Source organism: Barbus barbus (genome assembly GCF_936440315.1).
Source record: "Barbus barbus genome assembly, chromosome: 3".
Taxonomy (NCBI): Eukaryota; Metazoa; Chordata; class Actinopteri; order Cypriniformes; family Cyprinidae; genus Barbus; species Barbus barbus.
Window position 1 is genome coordinate 36,768,612 of NC_136731.1, and position 21,638 is coordinate 36,790,249.

Consider the following 21,638-nt stretch of genomic DNA (forward strand, 5'->3'; position numbering starts at 1 on the left):
GAACTAATCAACTAGGGGAAACTGACAACAATTAATACAAACGGAAAGCAAGACTGCGTGGCGCCATCTACTGGCTGACCCTAAACACTATCAAAAATCAATCTGAGGAACCAGAGTATACTTCTATACTCTTTGGAGAAACTCCACATTTTGAAATAGAAAAGCTTATCTTTATACTTTCTTTCGGTTTTGTCCTCATATAAATCCATGACTGTAGTCTTTTCTCACACACAGGTTCATAATAGTAAGTATCCACTTGTGTAGCAACTATAAGGATGAAAATACACTAAATGCAGTGCATAATTGTTTTATTGTATATATAGATTTAAAAATCATATTCTAGATGTGATATACAGACTCTCATTTGGCAATGCAGAAATGTGAAACGGTCATATTTTTAAAAAGACATATGTTACACACACTCTTTTTTTGGTTTGTGAGAAACATATACTTAAGTGCTATAAACAAACCTGTAACCAGTCTGTAAATGAAGGCTCACAGATTATGAAGCGTGTTCATATTTCTCCTCATTTGTAAATCACTTAGGATAAAAGCATCTGTTAAATGAATATATGTAAATGCTCAAGCAATCTGAAAGCGACAGTCTGAGCAGACTAGAGCTCAGTAGGGGCCATTAAGAGCTTCAGGTGCATTTAGAGATATATTGCACAGTAATGTCAAAAATAACTAATAATCAGAGAGCAGCACAGTCCTGATCCCAGAGATGGACACCAGAATAATCAATTAAATTCTTATATATATATATATACCATCAAAACATTTAACACCCACACACCTTTCTCAGATAATGCAAAACTCTTACATAAGTAAACACTACAATTTAAAACTATATTTTGAGTACAAACAGCTCTATTATATGAAGGTTCCCAGCTGTCTTTTGACACCCACAACCGACCCCAAAAGCATCTACTTCCCCCAATGCCCGTGAACAACCATGATGACTAATCAGCATAATCAGGATGGCTTATTTCATATTTAAATGATGCCAAGTAGTTTGTGACTAACAGCAATCAATGGCCCCTTGCAGTACATCAGACAAGTAGAAAAGTGAAGAGTTCAAATGGTCAGTTGCCTAAGTTTAGACCAGGGAAACGGCTGCTCATGTCCTCCATAAATTCGAACTCTTTCACCTGGAACTCAACATTTTTCCACTGCTTGGGAGTGGATTTGCCTTTAGGAGTCTTCAAGGAAAAGTTCTTTATTTTCAAGCAGGGGAGTGTTACCACCCTCTTGAACTTAATCTCCATTCCCCATTCCTGAGGAAGAAGAGAGACGGAGGAATGAAGAAAAGTAGGTCAGTAGGGACTTCTTCCTGTGTTTATTTGGATACATTTATAATACAACATGTGATCTGCATTCGTAAACTAACACAATCTGTACCTGTCCACATTTCCTGCAGCTGATAACCCGTCCAGGCTCCCAATCTTCAAAGCTCCTACCCAGAAAGATCGGCCCACCTGCTCTATAATGCCTCCTATGAAATGCACCAATACAGACATGTTTGCTTTTGATCATGGTAGGGATCATTGACTTCATTGTTTTTATTCTGAGCTAATGACATTTTCTGTCCCATAAGCAATCAAACAAACCCTTTTTGCAAGAATATTTTGTTTTGTGCATGATTAATGTATTATATCTTGATTAAGACATGAAGTGTTTATATTACAATGTTTTTGCTGTAAGTTTTACGAAATTTGCACTCGAGTAATAAAATGAGGCTCTAAGAATAAAACAAATGTCACTACTGTTCAAAAGTTTGGGGGCAGTAAGTTTTTTTGTTTGTTTTTTTTTAAGAAAGAAATTATACTTTTAATACATTATTCACCAAGGATGCATCCAAATATTTCAAAGTGACAGTAAAGATTTTTAGAATGTTACAAAATGTTTCTATTTCAAATAAATGCTTTTCGTTTGAACATTCTATTCAACAATGAATCCTAAAAATAATAAATGTATCCCAGTTTCCACAAACACAATTTTTTCAACATTGATAATAATCAGCATATCAGACTGATTTCTGAAGGATCACGTGACACTGAAGAGTCGAGTAATGATGCTGAAAATTCAGCTTTGCATCACAGGAATAAAGTACAATTTAAAAATATTTAAATAGAAGCTGTAGTTTTAAATTGTAATAATTTCACCATATTATTATTGCTTTTACTGTATATTTGATCTAATATATACAGCCTTGCTGAGCAAAAGAGACTTCTTTCAAAATCATTGAAGCAACTTAATGACCCCAAACTTTTGAATGGTAGTGCACTGGATTTCATTAAACACTCTCCTTGGCTGCATTTTTCAGAATTATTTAAATGTCTATTTGGTCTGTGATTCTGACTGTCATGTAATCATGAATAACTCACTGAAACTCAGTGTTGATGTTGACATGGTGTGTATTTTCTATTTTTCTTAAATCTTCTCCACTGCAGACAGGCAAAAAGCATCCTCTGCATTGAAACTGAACCTGACCAGGACTATAGCGCTGCTTCTTCTCATCCTTATTCCTCTCGGCCTGGATTCGAATCATAACAGCGATTTGTTGGAGCTCGGATATCTGACAGGAATAAAGAGACAGAAGTTTTTTAGGAATTTGAAATGTGAATACTTTAAGTTTTTCTCTTATTTGACGTGAATTGCAAACCTTGTGTCTGAACTCCCTGGGACTCATTTGCTGCACTTGGTCGATAGCTTTTGCAGTCAGACTTTCTAGATACTCATTGGTATGTTCCCTGCGTATTTCACGCCCACCTTCTTCAGCCACCACTGAGTAGACGCTGTTCTCAGCTCGAGCCCGCCCACTGGCCTGCTGCTGAGCGATCTCATTGGTCAACAGCCCATAACGTACAACTAAGTTGCATTCTGGGATATCAAGACCTTCCTCAGCTACACTTGTGGAGATGAGGAGGTTGAGGATTCCAGTTCTAAAATGGTTTATGATTTGCTTCTGTTCATTCTAAGAACAAATACAAAAAAAGCAGACATAAATAGGAAGTAGAGGAAATTATAACTAAACTTCTTCCTGTAAATACCGTACATTGGAGGTTTTTCTTTAAGTAAGCATGATTAACAAATGCTTTTTGGGGAAACCATTTTCTTGTGTGAAAGTACCTGAGTCATGTGATTTGCACCTGTACCCGCTCCTGTGAGAATGCCAGCTCTGATGTTGACCCTCTGCAACGCAGGGTTGGAGTTCACCCAGTCAAACAGACAATGGGTGCCCTTGCGGGTCTTAGAGAAGAGGATACCACGAGAGTTTTCATTATTAAACTCTTCCTGCAATGTGCGTTGCAAACGGGCCAGTTTGGGGTTTTCATAGCGGGCATTCGATGCTAGCTGTTTAATCTCCACACGGTTCTCTGAGCAGAAACATCATTTGAGTGAATGGTTGAGATATTATCAGCTGAATGCTAAGACAACATTATCAAATTTTGCTTCAACACAGACCACAAATAAAAGGACCGTAATCTAAATATGCATTGTGTGTGTAGGAAAATAAAAGCCATACAGGTTTGTAACAACACTGAGGTCAGTAAATGATGAGGGGTTAACTATCCCTTCACAGAGCATCGCAATAGTCAACAGCACAGTAAACAATCCACACCATCAAAAAGTCCCTGGAGAAAGACGTCTGTTCCATCCAGCAATTTGGTTTTCCTTGAATTGTAGAACTCGTCTAGGCCCCGGAATGCGTCCACCATGCGAACGGTGTCATTAATGAGAAGAGCGTCGTTGTATTGCCGCAGGTGCAAAGCACACTGAGCAATCAGTCTGTTCTCTTTCTTTACACCTGACACACAAACACACCATTAAAAGTCATGTTTTTGCAGGACATTGAGAATGTACAACAAAGTTGTAGTGACATTAACCTGTTTTTTCTAGTTCCACCACATCAGCTTCATATTCCTGGGTGCCCATCTCTCGCAGGCTGCAACTCACTGTTGACGGCATAAACTCATGAATCATCAACATCATTGTCTTCAAGTGGTCGCCAAATGGATCCTGTTGCACACAAACAAACACACACATATATATTGGTCTTGAATGTTTGAGCAGTTGTACAGTACAATCACATTATGACTCCGACACACAGAGGAAAGTACCAGTGCTCTTTTTTCAACAATATCATATTGCTTTTTGGGTTTGGGAACGACTTTCTGCAGCACTGGAGCAAAATTTTTGGTGGACACAATTACTGAATCCAGATTGGCACAGATCTGAGAATGAGAGAGGAAAAGAGATTCTTTCATTAGTTCACAGCACAAAATAAACTAGTTTTCAAGTGACTTGATGTCTGCATTTGTATTAATGTCCATTATGGGTCATGGAGCTGATATTAAAAGTGATAGTTCACCAAAAAATGAAAATTCTGTAATGAATTACGCACTCTCATGTCGTTCCAAACAGATAAGACCTTTGTTCATCTTCAGAACAAATTAAGATATTTTTGATGAAATCCAAGGTCTTTCTGACCTTAAATCTTAAAGAACTTTCTGTGTTTATTTTTGTTTTCTTTACACAAAGTATTCTTGTATTACGGTGGAACCACTGATGTCAAATGGACTATTTTAATGATGTGTCAGTTGCGTTGCTGTCTATGGAGGGTCAGAAAGCTCTTGGATTTCATCAAAATCTTAAAAATCTTAATTTGTGTTCTGTATATGAATTAAGGTCTTACGGGTTTGGAACGACATGAGGGTGAGTAATTAATGGCAGAATTTTCATTTTTGGGTGAACTATCCCTTTAATATCAGATACATGACCCATAATGAATGAAGGTCTTACGGGTTTGGAACAACATGAGGGTGCGTAATAAATAATTTTTTGGGGGTGAACTAACCCTTTAAAACCCTTTTTTAAGCTTTATTGCCGAGTCCTATTGTGTACATTTAAACACACCTGCAGTACATGTTCAACAGCTTTATCCAGTTGCCTATTTCCTCCTGTACCAGGTGATGCCGTGAGACCCAAAATCTGAGGAAGATTCCCTTCTTTTCTCACTTTCTTTTCAACATAGCGGCCCATTATCTTATTATAGACGCTCTCCTTTTGTGTATGGTGACATTCGTCTATTACCAACAGGGTAAAGTCTGAAAAGAGACAAATGAAGTATACTGTTAAAACTTAGTACGTCATCATGTTTTCGACCCCAAGCTTTTACAAAATCAAGTGGTCAGTGAATGGAAGTGCTTAACCTTCAAAATATTGTCTACCTTAGAAGGTCCTATTAAATATTGAGCCGTTTTATTTTTTAATCCTTTTCTGTTAGGTTTTCAACCCCAAAAATGGTTTCAAATCATGATTTGTGTGATTTCGTAATTTTACAGTACAATTAACATCAAAATTAAATATACAAAATATAACAAACAAGTAAATAAATAAACTATCCCAGAATGGGTCAAAGGGGTTGCAGATTTAGCCTGAATTAGATTGTCACTTAGTGGGTGCTACTTGGTTAGTACTGATAAACTTATATTTTTGGGTTAATCATTAAAAATGGTGAATAACAGTTAAACTTAGTTTATCAAAAGGTTTTTACATATTGGTTTGCATACCAGTTCAACAGGTTATTGTGGTTATAATTGTTAAATACAATCAAGAAGGTACATGTATGTGCAATAGCGAAGTCTCTTAGTCTTATAATAGTTCTCACAACAATAAAACATGGGAATTGTTCCTCAAATACTTGAAAAAAAACAACCAAAGTGTACCGTATTCATGGAGTCAGGTTTATATTCATGCACTGTTGTAAGGCATTATGTATCATGTCATGTCATGCAGAATCATCTGTTACCAGTGAGCTCCACGTGTTTTTCTTCCTCCATGTTGATCAGGGCATTCTCCAAGATCTGAGCCGTGCAGATGACCAGGTCCGAGTCCTTGACTATACGCCCAAACAAGTCTTTCTCATTACTGTCCCCACTGATGGCTGTTATCTTGTATGTACTCCCAAGATAAGGCTTGAATTCTTTTGCAAAGTGCTGGTCTACCAGATGCACCTGAGAACAATGGATATGAAAACTAAATACAACAAGAGTAATCAAAAAGTTAAAAAGGTTACGCACAGACTCAAGAGTGATAAAGCACTAATCGGTCTTTACCTTGTTGACGAGCACTGCTACTTTGGCCTTGGCTGTGGTCTCCAGGTGTTTCTCAGTGATGTAAACCGCAGCACGGGTTTTTCCTCCACCGGTGGGCAGCCAGATGATGCTGTTCTCCCCTCTGAGTGCTGCCTGCACCACCTCCTCCTGGTACGGCCTAAGATTGCAGTCCATCTACACTCAAACAGTCAGCAGAAGAAGGTATAATAAAGACATCCATTTACATAGTCAAAAAATGATCAGTATTCATGAAACACATCAGTTTTTGTGTCACCACACATACTAAAATGGTTTGACTGAAATGACTGACACATTTCCTAAAGCTTTAGGCACAGATCATTACAGATTAACCAGGGTTGGGGGACGATAATTAATAAACTGATCAAGTGCTATTCAGAAGATACAGTAAGAAACAGCTAGAATAACAATTGTGCAAACCAGAGAGAATGCTTTAGATCTTTTATCAACTTCCTTATATGCATTTAAGGTGAAATGTTAGTAGTTTCCCCATTAATCTCTGTTAAAGGGATAGTTTGCTCAAAAATTACAATTTTGTCATCATTTACTCACTCTCAAGTTGTTCCAAACCTGAGTTTCTTTCTTCGGTTCAACACACAAAAAAAGAGATTTTAAAGAATGTTGGTAACCACACAGTTGCTGGTAGCCATTAACTTGCATAGTAAGGAAAAAATACTATGGAAGTCAATGGTTGCCAGAAAATGTTTGGTTACCAACATTGTTTTGCTGAATCTTTCGAACAAAGAAATTGATACAGGATTGGAACAACATGAGGGTGAGTAAATAATGATAATCTTAAAACGAAATCCATACTAAAAATATCAAAGCTGCTACTTTGCTTACAGTTTTGTATTGAAAGACTATAAACTATCTGCACAGGTCAGTATGTTCACTCACCTGTGCTGCTGTTACTTTGAGAAGCTGAACTTCATCTGGTCTTTAAACCCGTCTCTTTATTAGCCTACTGAGCAGTAAAACGAAACTGAAAACAGAGAAAGGGCCCGGCAGGAGGAGATGAATGACATGCAACAAAATTGGGGCCAAAATTCAATGACAGCAGGCATCTGTAGACTGTTAGTATATTAAAAAATACACTTTTTAAGTTGTCAATTGTTATCAGAGCTTTGTTTTTCTGTGCCCCTTGGCACAGCAGTGATGTGGACTGAAACAGATTTTGATTCGTAAATGTGGAGCGCAGCTGCAACGAGCGCAGAAGAAAGTAATAGAGAGACCTTGATGGGGCCCCATTTGGCAGTCGGTGATGTTAAGAAATCAAAACCTAACTGCCTTTGTCATCTGCCTGTTAGTCATGCTCTGAAAAAAACATTATGGAAACAGACAGTATTCAAAAAAAAAAATAAAAATAAAAAAAAATGATAAAATATATCTTATAAATTATAATATATCTTACATATATACACACATACATACATATATATAAAAATACATGATTGATTCAGTCAGTGTGGAAGAACTTGACTGGTCTGCAGAAAGTCAAGTCAAGTTCTTCCACACTGACTGAATCAATCATGTCTTTTTGAACCGTGCCTTATACACAGAGGCACTGTCATGTTAGAATAGAAAAGGGTCCTGTCCAAACTGTTGCTATAAAATTAGAAGCACACAATTCCCTAGAATAGCATTATATGCTTAAACATTAAGATTTGTACTCATAGAAATTACTAAAATAGTCAAACATGCTCATTAGAAGGGGGTGACCCAATACTTTTGCCAATATAGTGTATATACAGGTCCTTTTCAAAAAATTAGCATATTGTGATAAAGTTCATTATTTTCTGTAATGTACTGATAAACATTAGACTTTCATATATTTTAGATTCATTACAACACAACTGAAGTAGTTCAAGCCTTTTATTGTTTTAATATTGATGATTTTGGCATACAGCTCATGAAAACCCAAAATTCCTATCTCAAAAAATTAGCATATTTCATCCGACCAATAAAAGAAAAGTGTTTTTAATACAAAAAAAAAGTCAACCTTCAAATAATTATGTTCAGTTATGCACTCAATACTTGGTCGGGAATCCTTTTGCAGAAATGACTGCTTCAATGCGGCGTGGCATGGAGGCAATCAGCCTGTGGCACTGCTGAGGTGTTATGGAGGCCCAGGATGCTTCGATAGCGGCCTTAAGCTCATCCAGAGTGTTGGGTCTTGCATCTCTCAACTTTCTCTTCACAATATCCCACAGATTCTCTATGGGGTTCAGGTCAGGAGAGTTGGCAGGCCAATTGAGCACAGTAATACCATGGTCAGTAAACCATTTACCAGTGGTTTTGGCACTGTGAGCAGGTGCCTGGTCGTGCTGAAAAATGAAATCTTCATCTCCATAAAGCTTTTCAGCAGATGGAAGCATGAAGTGCTCCAAAATCTCCTGATAGCTAGCTGCATTGACCCTGCCCTTGATAAAACACAGTGGACCAACACCAGCATCACTGACTGTGGGTACTTGACACTGGACTTCAGGCATTTTGGCATTTCCCTCTCCCCAGTCTTCCTCCAGACTCTGGCACCTTGATTTCCGAATGACATGCAAAATTTGCTTTCATCCGAAAAAAGTACTTTGGACCACTGAGCAACAGTCCAGTGCTGCTTCTCTGTAGCCCAGGTCAGGCGCTTCTGCCGCTGTTTCTGGTTCAAAAGTGGCTTGACCTGGGGAATGCGGCACCTGTAGCCCATTTCCTGCACACGCCTGTACACGGTGGCTCTGGATGTTTCTACTCCAGACTCAGTCCACTGCTTCCGCAGGTCCCCCAAGGTCTGGAATCGGTCCTTCTCCACAATCTTCCTCAGGGTCCGGTCACCTCTTCTCGTTGTGCTGCGTTTTCTGCCACACTTTTTCCTTCCCACAGACTTCCCACTGAGGTGCCTTGATACAGCACTCTGGGAACAGCCTATTCGTTCAGAAATTTCTTTCTGTGTCTTACCCTCTTGCTTGAGGGTGTCAATGATGGCCTTCTGGACAGCAGTCAGGTCGGCAGTCTTACCCATGATTGCGGTTTTGAGTAATGAACCAGGCTGGGAGTTTTTAAAAGCCTCAGGAATCTTTTGGAGGTGTTTAGAGTTAATTAGTTGATTCAGATGATTAGGTTAATAGCTCGTTTAGAGAACCTTTTCATGATATGCTAATTTTTTGAGATAGGAATTTTGGGTTTTCATGAGCTGTATGCCAAAATCATCAATATTAAAACAATAAAAGGCTTGAACTACTTCAGTTGTGTTGTAATGAATCTAAAATATATGAAAGTCTAATGTTTATCAGTACATTACAGAAAATAATGAACTTTATCACAATATGCTAATTTTTTGAAAAGGACCTGTACTACATATACATGTTTTTTATTTTATTTTTTCAAGATAAAAAAATAGATGGTGTCAGATGTTATGAGAATAAAGGAGTGGTTTAGAGCTAAATTGACTTAGATAAACACCCTAACAGTGTCAGTCTGCTATTCATAAGCAGCATTAGCTGATGTGAGCCATGCCTCGCAAAGAAGAAATCTCAGAAGACCTACAATCAAGAGTTATTGATATGCATGTTGCTGGAAAGGGTTACAGAGTAATTTCAATCACTTTAGGTATTCATCAGTCCAAAGTTAGACAAATTGTCTAACTATGGAGATTATATGGTACTGTGGCTAGTACTCTCCATAGAAGTGGGCGCCCAGCCAAGATCTCTTCAAAGGCACAATGCTCAGTGAGGTGAAAAAGAACCCTAGAGTAACAGCTAAAGACTTAAAGGATTCACTGAAGCTGCTCAACATCTTCGTTCATGAGTCAACCAATCGTGAAACATTAAACAGACATGGTATCCATGGAAGGACACCTCGAAGGAGGCCATTGCTCTCCAAACAAAACATTGCAGCATGTCTAAAGTTTGCCAAAGACCACCTTGACACTCCACAACACTACTGGGAAAATGTCTTGTGAACAAATAGAATTGTTTGGGAAGAACATGCAGCACTGTTTATGGCATAAAAAGAAAACAGTGTACCAACATGAAAACATCATCCCAAAAGGCAAGTATGGTGGACAGAGCATCATGATTTGGCAGCCCCTTTGCTGCCTCTGGACCACTTGCCATTGTGGAGGGAAAAATTAATTCCCAAGTTTATCAGGATATTCTACAGGATAATCTCAAGGTGGCTGTCTGCAAGCGGAAGTTCAGAAGCTGGGTGATGCAGCAGGATAATGACCCTAATCAAAGTAAATCTACCACAGAATGGTTTCGGAGACATAATATCCACTTTTTGGAGAGGGCCAGTCAAGCCCAGACCTCAACCCAATACATACTGTAGAATGAGCTCAAGAGAGCCATTCACACCAGACGTCCTAAGAATATGGATGAGCTGAAGCAGTTCTGCATGGAAGAATGATCTAAAATTACTCAAACTTTTAAAAAAATTGTTTATTTTCAAAAAACAATTATAGTACATAGAACTGTAGCAATTTACATGCATCTTCCAAATGTAACCATGGCCAACCGCTTTCTAGCACACCCATCTGGCCTCTCCATGAGGGTCATCAGTGTCCCACAGTAAAACCAAAAATAAAGAACCCTGATAATACATCAACATTGCAGCAGTTCATCAAAGTCATGATTCAAGTAAATGCCCATTACAAGAGACTGAGAAATAAACCAGCTGTCCTGTTCCATGTGTGTGAACGGTAAACTAGCAAAGAACATGCGCTATCAGAGAAAACACATATATATTTGGAATACAGGTTTGTGCAGTTGTCCATTATGAGTACTTTAGGTAGTAGCAGATGGAAGTGTTTTGCAGTTATGACTGAAATGGAAATAGTTGTTCCTGGTCCCAAATGGGTGTAAAAAGCAGGCTGCAAAAACGGTGAATGGTTATGCCAGGGGTCATGACACGCTGAAAGCTTTTGAAGATGACAAATATTGGTTTGCAAACAGCGATAAGCATTTAACAACGACACTGACAAAGCCAAGTGGACAGCAGTAATTCCCCAGGAGAACAAAAACACGGACTATTGTTACTTGAAGTGATCTGTCTAGGAATGAGCCGTCTTTTCTTCAATAAAAAACACTGACGGAACAAAAAAAACATTTCCCTCATATTTTCAGATTTATACTGAATAGGCACGTCCTGTATATGACTAACTGGCTGTATCGAACAGCTTTGGCAGAGAATGGTGGCACCGCAGTGACAATCACTACAGGCCAAACATTGTCCGTCTTTGGCTGCAGCATCTCGGGTCAGTAAAAGTCTCAGGATAAGATTTTGTTACACAACCAAATGTTTGAGTACAGTATGTAGAGCAACAGCTTGCACTGTTCTTGAGTCATTCGTTTCATGGCGCATGGGACAGAAAAACAGAACTGCTAATAGTGACTTCTGCCTAAGCCAACGTCCACATCGAACACACTTTCAGTTTTCATTTTCCCTTAATGCGCTGGCACAGCAGAGTCATACACACCAATATAACCTTGAGTTTTATAACTATACTGTATAAGGAAGAAAAAAAGTAACAGAAAGCAGCAACTTTCGACAAGTTTGGATGTCATTCATCCAGATTAAACGTGTATGTGATCACACTCTCTATAGTAACTAACTGGTCCCTTGTTCTAGGCTAGATGCCCGTTACTTGTCAATGAGCCCGGCCTCTTTCAGTTTGAAGTAGAAAAACTTCTCCAGTGTGTTGGCACACTTGCAGTACTCGCTGTCTGGAGGGTTGTACTCTCGGCAGTTTGTGATCACTCTCTGCAGGTCGGCGATAAACAGCTTTTTTGTCACATAATACCGGTTCTTCAGACGCTCAGTCATCGTTTTCAAGTCTGAGTAGGAGGAGAGGTTTATTCAATTGGATGCAATCTGCTGTTGTTCAAACTGTATAGACTTTTACTGATTAATATTGTTCTTCAGAATAAATAAATCTCATTAATGTATACGCAGATTATATTAGTACCCACCAATGGGGAAGCGGATGACCTCATAATAGTCTGGAGCTTCGGATTTCTTCACTGGCTCCATGAAAGGCCAGGCATCTGGATGTGTCTGCTCACACACAGATGAGATGGTGAGAATATACCTGATTATTACAGTTAATGTGCTAAAATTAATGTGTGAGTGACAACAGTCCTCTTACTTTAATCTGTGCGAGTAGATTCTTTAGCATGTTGTAGAGCAGATCTGGATCTTTCAGCTCTTTACTACAGAGATAAAATTTGAGGATACACAAATAACACACATTAAACCCCTAAAGCAAACAAAATAACTTAATTAGGAACCGCAACATAATTCTGCTGTTTTGTTAAGAACAGCAGAATTTGGCACATCTTGTATATCACACAAAGTGACCAAAAATTAATTATATAAACAAATAAAAGTTTTCTATTGTGATATATTCATATTTATTCATGTGATGGCAAAGCTGAATTTTCAGCATCATTACTTCAGTCAGTGTCAGAAATCATTTTAATATGCTGATCTGCTGCTCGAGAAACATTATATTTTCATATTATTATCAATGTTGAAAACAGTTTTGCTGCTTAGTATTTTTGATGATAAATAATACATTTCTTCAGGATTATTTGATGAATAAAAAGTTCAAAAGAAGAGCATTTGTTTGAAATAGTAAAGACATTAATAATATGACAAAAGATTTCTGTCAATTGCATTAATGTCTTAAAAAAATCTTTCTGAGCCCAATCTTTTGAAGTGTACACATGCTATCACTGTAAAATCATAAGATGCAGTTCCTCTATGATCTAATACAGACAGACAGATGGTCCACGATTTCAGAATAAATATGCATAAATTCTACTCTGACCTCTTCTCCTTGGCACTAGGTTTCCAACCAGTCTCTCCTCAAGAAAAAATGAGGGGAGAGAGTGTGTCAGAACAGAGGAATTTTGTATTTGCATCATAGCTGTAACGAAGACATGAGTGCACACTTACTGATGCCTGGTATACTCTCCACAGGAATCTGCCGCACACCCTCTTTAAAGCAGGTGAGACCTGGATACACTTTCCTGATCTGATTCTGTTTCCTCTCAATCAGTTTCTTGATGATCTGCAGCACACAACAACAAACCCATAGTCATAACATTAGCCTGGTTGCCTTGCCCTTCTCTTAGATGTGCAGACAAATTGACAAAAGGTTCATGTGTTCAGCCAATTTGGGATATTTTGAGATATATATATATATAAAGGGGAAAAAAAATCCCCCTCTAAAAACATATACACCAATACACAATGCAACACCACTGGATAAACCAGCACAATTTGTTACTCTCCTGCAGCAGGGTAAATCTGTGCACTCTCACCTCTTTCTGCCTCTTTATGATGTGTGAGAGTTCGGTGTAGGGTATTCTGGGATTGAGCTCGCACTCCATTAGCGTGGCTCCCTCATAGTCTTTGATGTAACCAAGGTATCGGCTCTTCGGAACTTTGATGTCTTTGGAGAAGCCCTACGGACAGAATGAGGGTTCAAAGCGTGAAGCTGCGCAGTGGTAAAACAGAAAATGAAAAACGTCTATACGCGCGTGGCGGGAGCTGTACCTGTTTCTTGAAGTAGCCGATGGCGTATTCGTCAGCATAGGTGAGGAAGTACAGAATGCCATGCTTGATATGGTACTCCTTAAGATGATTCATCAGGTGTGTGCCGTAGCCCTAAACACACACAAAAAATTACCAAATAAAATTAAGTGAAAGACATCAATTGATACATGCCAATGCAGCGTTGAGGAGTAGGTAGTTACATGTAATGGAATTATGTAATTTAATTACAAAATAAGTGTAACTGTAATCCGTTACAGTTACTGAGAAAAAAAATGTGTAATTAAATTAGTTACTTATGAAAATGTTAACGATTACGAAGGGGGTTACGATGAATGATTTTGAGTAGTCTGACAGTAATCAGTGTTAAGTACTACTGTAAGGTTAACCCTGCCTGCTTTAAAGGTTTGAAAATGATTAACAGTTGAAAACATTCATTAGAAATTTAGAAAAGTAATCAAAAAGCAATCAAATGTAATCAGTTACATGAATAAGTAATTGAAATAGTTATACTACTTATTACATTTTAAATAGGGTAACTTGTAATCTGTAACTTGTAATCCATTGTAATCACATTTCCAAAGTAACCTTCCCAACACTGATGCCATGCCACATAACAAAAGGGATATTTAGATACATATTAATATAACAATTTCTGTTATTAACGTGGACTGGATTTTTTAAAGAAATACAGAATTAATGCTTTTTTGTTTTTATAAGCCCATGTAAAATAAAATGAGCAAACTTATTGCAATGCATTCTGAGATTGCCTCAATCCATAGTGAACTGTGATTAAAATTAAGTTATAAAAACTGTATGCTCTTAAATCAAAACAAGACTTCCCCCTTGGAGGTCATCTAAAGCCCCCTGGTTGAGAACCAATGTCTTTGAGTCATTTAGCTTCCATCAAGTGTGCCTTCATACCTTGACCTGCTCGTTTGAGGTGACCGCACAGAAGACGATCTCTGTGAATCCCTGAGTGGGGAACATCCTGAAGCAGATCCCTCCAATCACACGGCCATCTTTAATCAGAGCCAAAGTCTTGTGCTTCCTGAGGTCACACAGAGGACTCAAGAGTCAAAAGAGGCTGAGGGGAGACTAACAAGACATGAAACCTGACAGCTAAAGGTTGAGGAAAGTAGTGGGTGCTCTGGAAAAAGGAAAGGGTCGCTGTGGACTTACGGGTCAAACACTAGACGTGTGATGTACTCTTTGGGCATGCGGGGAAGTTGATGGGAGAAAACATTTTGCAGGCCCACGAGCCACATTAGAATCTTCTTATTGGACTTCTGAGAGAGAGAGTTACCAATGACATGGAACTCAATAATGCCTCTCCTCTCCTCCAGACGAGCCGTCTCATCACGAGCTGCGTTTGCCGACAACAGGCTAGTCTGGGAAACCAGCAAACAAATCACCATTCATGAAACTAGAAGATTTTTTTTTTTGACTCTTTAAATGTATAAATCACAAAATACAGGACGTTCTAATGCAGAATGGAAGAACCTCATGCTATATTTAAAGGAGTCATATGATGCGATTTCAAGTTTTCCTTTCTCTTTGGAGTGTTACAAGCTGTTCATGCACAGATAAGATCCCAAAGTTGCAAAGACTAAAGTCTCATACCCAAAGAGATATTCTTTACAAGAGTTAAGACTTGTCCATGGCCTCCTAAAACAGCTCATTTAAACATGCCCCCACATGTCTATGTCATGGTGTGGGGAGATTTGCATAACACCGCCCAAATGTATACGCAATAAAAGGCGGTGGAACTATGATTCTCGCTGTAGTATTGTTGCTGCCGCCGGCGCCATGTCGTGGAGATGCTGTGTTTCGTTGTGAAAGCGAAGGTACTTTGTTTGGGCTTCCAAAAGAGGACACAACTAGAAATCAGTGGTTAAGTTCAAAATATTAAAGTGTGTGCAGCGCATTTTACGGAGGACTATTTCCTGAATTTGGGAGGGTATCCTAGAATGATAGCTGTGCACGAAGGCTGTTTTTATAAAGTAGGGCAATTCCAACTTTGCAAGGACAGTCTGGCGCTTCTGACTCACAGCCTGTAAGTACATCTCTTTTATAGTGGGTTTTATTGTTTTATTCTCGTTGCTCCAGGACATGGCATCACAATATTTCCGGGCATAACATTTCCGTCTCACGCTTGAGGTATTCGGCCAATCACAACACACTGGATAGCTGGCCAATCAGAGCACAGCTCGGTTCTCAGAACGACGAGCTTTGTAAAAATCGACGCGTTTCAGAAATGTGGAGCATAGAAGAGCAACAATGATGTACAGTATGTGGAAAATAAAGTGTTTTTTGACCCTTAAGCCACAAACACATTGCATTACACCAAATACACAAAATAATGTTCTTTTTAGCAAACGTTATATGAACCCTTTAAGGAATGGTTGACCCAAAAATAAAAATGTCCTCAAGCTATCCAAGATGTAGATAAGTTTGTTTCTTCATCAAAACAGATTTGGAGAAATATATCATTACATCATTTGTTCACCAATTGGATCCTCTGCAGTGATTGGATGCCGTCAAAATGATGAAGAAACCAACTCTCCTACATCTTAAATAATGTTTATCAGATTTTCATTTTTGGGTGAACTATACTTTTAAAGCTATCATAAGGGTGTGATGAACGCTGACCTCTGGCCCCAGCATGGCAGCAGGGTCTGTAATGGTCTTCATGACTTCATTGACCAGTTCCATGGGGATGTCGCCCATAACTCGGATCCGCTTGGCATCCTCCAGAGTCAGTGCCTCAGGAAGCTTTCGCTTCTCTCCTGAGATAGTGTATCACAATGATTGCCATGATCTTTCACATCATTCACAAGTCTGATGCATAAATGATTGTGTACTTAAATTAAATGCCAATGTACAGAGTTCACAGTTCACAAATAAATCCTCAACTGGATCTTCTTACCAGCTACTGGTTCAGAGGAAGCAACGTCCAAACCAGAAACACCCAGAGCTGAACCACTGCTGCCTTTACTAAGAGGAGAGCCAGACACTGAGACTGGACTCAGCACTAGGACAGAAAGAAAAAGGGTTTGAAGCAACATAATGCTAGGTCTCTATGCTGGTGACCACACAGGAAGATTAATTATTGTGTTCTGTTAGCATTATTTTTCTTTAAGTATGCTGAATATGTGCCATGAGAATTGTTTTAAGCCATTGTTTAACATAAATTTGAGTAAGTTGGTACATTACAAAATCCCTAATAACCACCTCAACAGTCAACACACACCTGTTTGATGCCCGAGCTGTGTCCCCTCTGAGGCTGGCATGGTGAAGTCTGCTTCCCAAATGGGGGAGTTCTCTCCATAGATTTCTTCTTCCAACATGGAAAGAAACCTAGTACACACACACACACAAATACAATCAATTATACTATGTGAGAGTGATGGTGCTGGAGTGTGTATTGATAAGATGGTACTGTGTCTTACTTGGGGAAGTGTGTGAGGATCAGAGTGCGTTTCTCTGGTGGGAGTTTGTCTTTCTCCACTCTGAACTTCTCCAGTAATTGTCTGCGGGTGACAGTGAAGATAGATTTCAGCAGACTGCGGCCGAAGACCTGACAGGTCTCGTACCGGGGCAAGCTGTCATTACTCTGAGGAACGTGACAGTAACACAGCCACCTGAAACACACACACACACAAAAAAGTAAACAAAACTGTTATTGTATTGGTTCATACACATCATTACTCAATACATTATATCTTGTTTTGAGCCAGACGTTGCAATAAAATATTTGTGGAGAAAAATTATTCTAAGAATTTTGACAGTTTTGTCATTTTTATTTAGAAAAATCTCAAATTGTTAATTTTCTTGCAAAATTCACAATAAATATAATTTTGACATGATGTAGCATTTCAAGAGTCAAATCGATCATCTTTGATAATCTATTTTTTTTCTGACAACTAGTTACAGTAGGGCTGGGCGATATGTCAAAAATATCATGACCACTAACATTAAAATATCAATAATCATCGTAAAAAATATCGCGATATCCGATAATATAGTCTACCCAAGCCCCACCTCAACCATTAATTAAACAATTATACTGTATACACTGTTTAAAAAAATCTGTAAAAATAGGGCACTAATAGGCTGTGAAGGAATTTGCGTATTTTAATTATAACTGTCATGTTTGTGGTTATTCATCATTATACATTCTGTTTAAATAAATATTCAGAAACACATGCAGTGCTACTAGTTTTCTTTTTTCTGTTTAACTTTTATTAAACTGCAGATCAAAATAGAATAGGTTTTTACCCTAAATAAGGATAAATAGGATTGGAACGCATCTCCAAAATCGCATACACAGATGCATGTTGCCATTATGGTAGTCAGCGCCGAAAAACAGGCAAATAAAATATAAACCGAGGTTACAAAAGTGATTCAGTCAAGATCAGTGAAGGATTTTCTTTTCTTTTGTTCTTTGATTAACATTAATGACTAGCGGCAGCTGTCAATGCATGTCCATACACCCTTGTATTCTAACATAACCGATTGTATTTATGGGATATTTTGATTTAATTCTGTGTGTATTTGTCCATTCGAATGTGTAAAAATGCGAGAAAGAGAGCTGAGTCCAGTGTTCACGTATATAAGAGGCGGCTTTTATGCGTGCGCTTTGTGTGTGAAGCAAACAGCGTGCGAGTGCAGAAGCGAGTTCTATTTCTTCTTGCAGTTGAATCTTTTGAAATCACAATAAATCCGCATACAGGAATCGTGAAGAAGAATCAAAATTTTATTTTATAACAAGTAACATGGTTCCTAACCTTCCCTCTGATCTGATTTCAAACATTGGAACAGCTTTTCGATTCCCAACTCTCCTACTAAATTATTTCATTCTTGCATGCAAAAAGACATGTATGGTGACTATGGGGCCATGTCAATTATTATTATTTTTTTTTTTTGCAATTTACTAGGTTTATCATTTGTCTTTTTTTTTTCTCAATAAAATCAATAATTGTCTTTTACCTGACTGTTGACATCACGACACTTACAAGACATCGTCGATATACGATAATATCGTCCAGCCCTAAGTTACAGTGCAACTTAAAACACTTGTTACAGCATCTATATGTATATAATCCACAAACATATACTTATTTACAACACAATACACATACCTGGTATAATCGACTTTGTAGGCGGCCGCGTCCTCTTTTTGGGCCCTCTGACGGAACTGTGACGGGGTCTCCAGCTTCCAGTAGTTCAGACAGAGCAGAAACATTTTACTCAGCTCATACATGGTCTGCCTCTCCTTAGGAGCCAAATGACTGAACTTATACTGGACAAAATTCAGCACCCCCTGAGGCAGAGAGAGATCTTGAGAGCAGATCAACTCACACAACAATAATAACCTGCATTAAAAGACAAATGTCCCACCCTTCTTCTCACCCATTTTTCATGGACTGTGATTGGCAGAAAGCTTTTTGCCACCTTTCTTATACACAACACACACACATACTTGTTCTATGTTGGGTTTTTCAAAGGGAGGGCTACCGAGAGAGCCTTCCACCGCTGGCTTCCCCATCTGCAGAATGCACTTCCTCAACAACTAAGAAAAGAAACAAACAGTCACCAAAACAACAAAAATGTGAAATAGTAATCTGAAAGATAAACAAAAAACACCTTAGAGGATTTTTATCATGTTAGTAACTCATCCTGGGTGTGTTTGCACTTAAAAAAAAAAGCAGATCTCGTCTTCCTGTTTACCTTGAACAAATAGAAGTAGACTTGCTTGGTGTCCGTGTCTTCTTCTTTGTGGACAGACATGAAGAGATTCTCCACGTCCACCACCATCCCCAACAACCGGTTAATCTCCTCCTCAGACACGTTCTCCAGATGAGACACATGTTCCGCTGTAGATAAACACACAAGACAGTGTGAACAACAATAACAATGCATTATATGGTGTAAACTGCAAAGTTAACATATACGAGCATGTGTCCATATAGGTTATATTTATGCTGCTTAACTCTGCATAACACCTATTTTAAAAATCGTCCATTTAGGGTGATACTTGCTACACTTGCTTTCAATTACCGTTTTATTATTACTTCTGTGCATTTGCTTATCTATTAATTAGACCATGTCCACAGTTCACACTTTGCGGTGTTGAACTCTGCAAACTTTCAGATATCTGTCTATATAAGGCAGCCAAAGGGTGCAATAGTCATAGTAAAGTAAAAAAATCTCATACATTTTCTCCACAGGGAAATTGATTTAAACCATAATTTTGAAGACAAACATATTGTGAGCGACAAGGTTGTTAATCAATGGTGTGCTGTTTTGATAACACCGACAATCCTGATAATAAACTACATTACCTATGATTCTGCAAAGAAAATTCCACCAATCAATAAAAAATTATGTAGAGTCAGTTTCCTTATGTTCTCAAACTACTTAAATATTTGTATGCATAATTTGCAATAAATGTAAACTTTTTTTTATATATATATATAAAACCAATAGTTTTACATGCAGCTGTTGTTTTGAATCTGATTGTCTTTCACAATGCTTGAAAGATTGCAGTTCTAAAGCCATTAACTACACAGTCTTGTCTTTTCATCGGATTTTCAAAAACTTTGCTTAAATAACAGTAGTGTTTAAGTTCACCTCATAGCTTGATTCATGGTTTATAAGTCTGAAACAAAGGCTTTTCAAAAAAACCCTATGTTAAATACTTCCAGAAGCAAGGCAACTGGCTGGGCACAAAATCACGCTAACCAACACGAAGGCATTAATTTTACCCAGAGAGTGTCCACAGCTTCGGCAGGCCTCTGTCAGACTGGCTGCCTGCTGCTGGAGCTCCATACGAGCGGCTGTCGGCGGATTGGGGTTTTTCCATCCATTACATTTGCAAGCATCATTTGCCTGTGACAAGAGAACACAGCTGTGATTTAAAGAGGACAGTAAACATCAGGTTCATTTACAGTCAAAACATTCTGATTCATAATGATGCAGTGATGATACCATGACATAATACAATAAGATATACTGAAAATATCTAATATATGGTGCATGTTTTAAGAACATATATAATAAACGCATTTAATTAACCACCATAGACTAGTTTCACACTATATAAATCTATTAAGCTACCCATTTTGACAGCATTTTTTTTAAATAAAAAAACCTGCATAGGTAAGGAATTGTCATTTTTAGTCCATTGAGGTTTTCATGTTCTTGTGTTTTTATTTTCGAACCTTAAATAGTCTTTAGGCTTTTATTACTTCATGAAGATGAGTCTGAGTTGTACTTGTAGCAGGAAACACGCGAGACTGGTTTGCAGTCTGTTCCTGAAGCATTGACACATGACAGGCCAGGGCTCTCGCTCTATTGTTATGAGCCGAGCTCTCGGTTACCTTGCAGGAGGAAAACACTCCGAGTTTCTCCAGCTTTTTAGCCCGCGGAAACGAGCGGACTTGGGCTTTCTTCTGGCTGGACCACTGCTGCTGACTCAGGCCTGGTCGGGCCGGGTCGCTGCTCGCGGCTCCGGGGTTCGGAGTGGATGCAGCCGGGCCGCTGGACTGCGCGGAGCTCTGTGCCGCCGGGTCCGCCATATCAGGACCCTCCTATCTTCCCCTCCTAGGATAGCCGCGCTCACTTCCACACTGAGCTGCTGAAATAAAGTTTTGTGATGGTTTTCGATACGCGTTCTGACCACTGCACTGCGCGTGCGCACTACAGGAGCATGCTGGGAGATGTATTATAGACAGTACTACGAAATTAAACGTTACGTTACTTTCCACTGGGGGGCATTAAACACTTGAGCTACTTATTATTGCACTATATCGCTTTAAAAGAGCATATATTAAGCTTATTAATAAAATGATACGTCTAAACATTTATTTTTAGTAGCAAAATGCCAAATAGAATTTTGCTAAAACTTCAGTAAGCTAATGTGGTTATGATTTTTTTTTTTTTTTAAAC

At 38.5% G+C, this 21,638-nt stretch overlaps 2 protein-coding genes across 3 annotated transcripts; both read right to left on the reverse strand.

Moving 5' to 3' along the window:
* Window positions 1–291: 291 nt before the first annotated feature.
* Window positions 292–7,130, reverse strand: LOC306848469 (ATP-dependent RNA helicase DHX58-like). Its single transcript, XM_079383033.1, has 12 exons — window positions 7,038–7,130; window positions 6,123–6,296; window positions 5,816–6,020; window positions 4,921–5,111; window positions 4,125–4,238; window positions 3,891–4,023; window positions 3,626–3,811; window positions 3,133–3,380; window positions 2,666–2,977; window positions 2,388–2,578; window positions 1,402–1,495; window positions 292–1,277 (listed from the first exon to the last, which is right to left on the reverse strand). Exons 2-12 carry the CDS (start codon window positions 6,294–6,296, stop codon window positions 1,086–1,088), a joined length of 2,040 nt encoding a protein of 679 aa, XP_079239159.1. The 5' UTR covers window positions 7,038–7,130; the 3' UTR covers window positions 292–1,085.
* A 3,414-nt stretch (window positions 7,131–10,544) lies between these two features.
* On the reverse strand, window positions 10,545–21,388 carry LOC306857115 (histone acetyltransferase KAT2A). 2 transcript variants are annotated; one of them, XM_079396817.1, is made up of 18 exons: window positions 21,071–21,388; window positions 20,456–20,579; window positions 19,419–19,564; window positions 19,171–19,260; window positions 18,830–19,011; window positions 17,138–17,329; window positions 16,939–17,045; window positions 16,615–16,719; window positions 16,338–16,474; window positions 14,868–15,076; window positions 14,610–14,736; window positions 13,689–13,799; window positions 13,454–13,597; window positions 13,086–13,200; window positions 12,958–12,994; window positions 12,274–12,337; window positions 12,098–12,182; window positions 10,545–11,962 (listed from the first exon to the last, which is right to left on the reverse strand). In XM_079396817.1, the coding sequence occupies exons 1-18, from the start codon at window positions 21,266–21,268 to the stop codon at window positions 11,769–11,771; spliced, it is 2,367 nt and encodes a 788-aa protein (XP_079252943.1). In that variant the 5' UTR covers window positions 21,269–21,388; the 3' UTR covers window positions 10,545–11,768. The 2 variants fall into 2 exon arrangements, with proteins under 2 accessions (XP_079252943.1, XP_079252944.1); XM_079396818.1 differs by lacking the exon at window positions 21,071–21,388 and adding an exon at window positions 20,912–21,040.
* Between the last annotated feature and the right edge of the window lie 250 nt (window positions 21,389–21,638).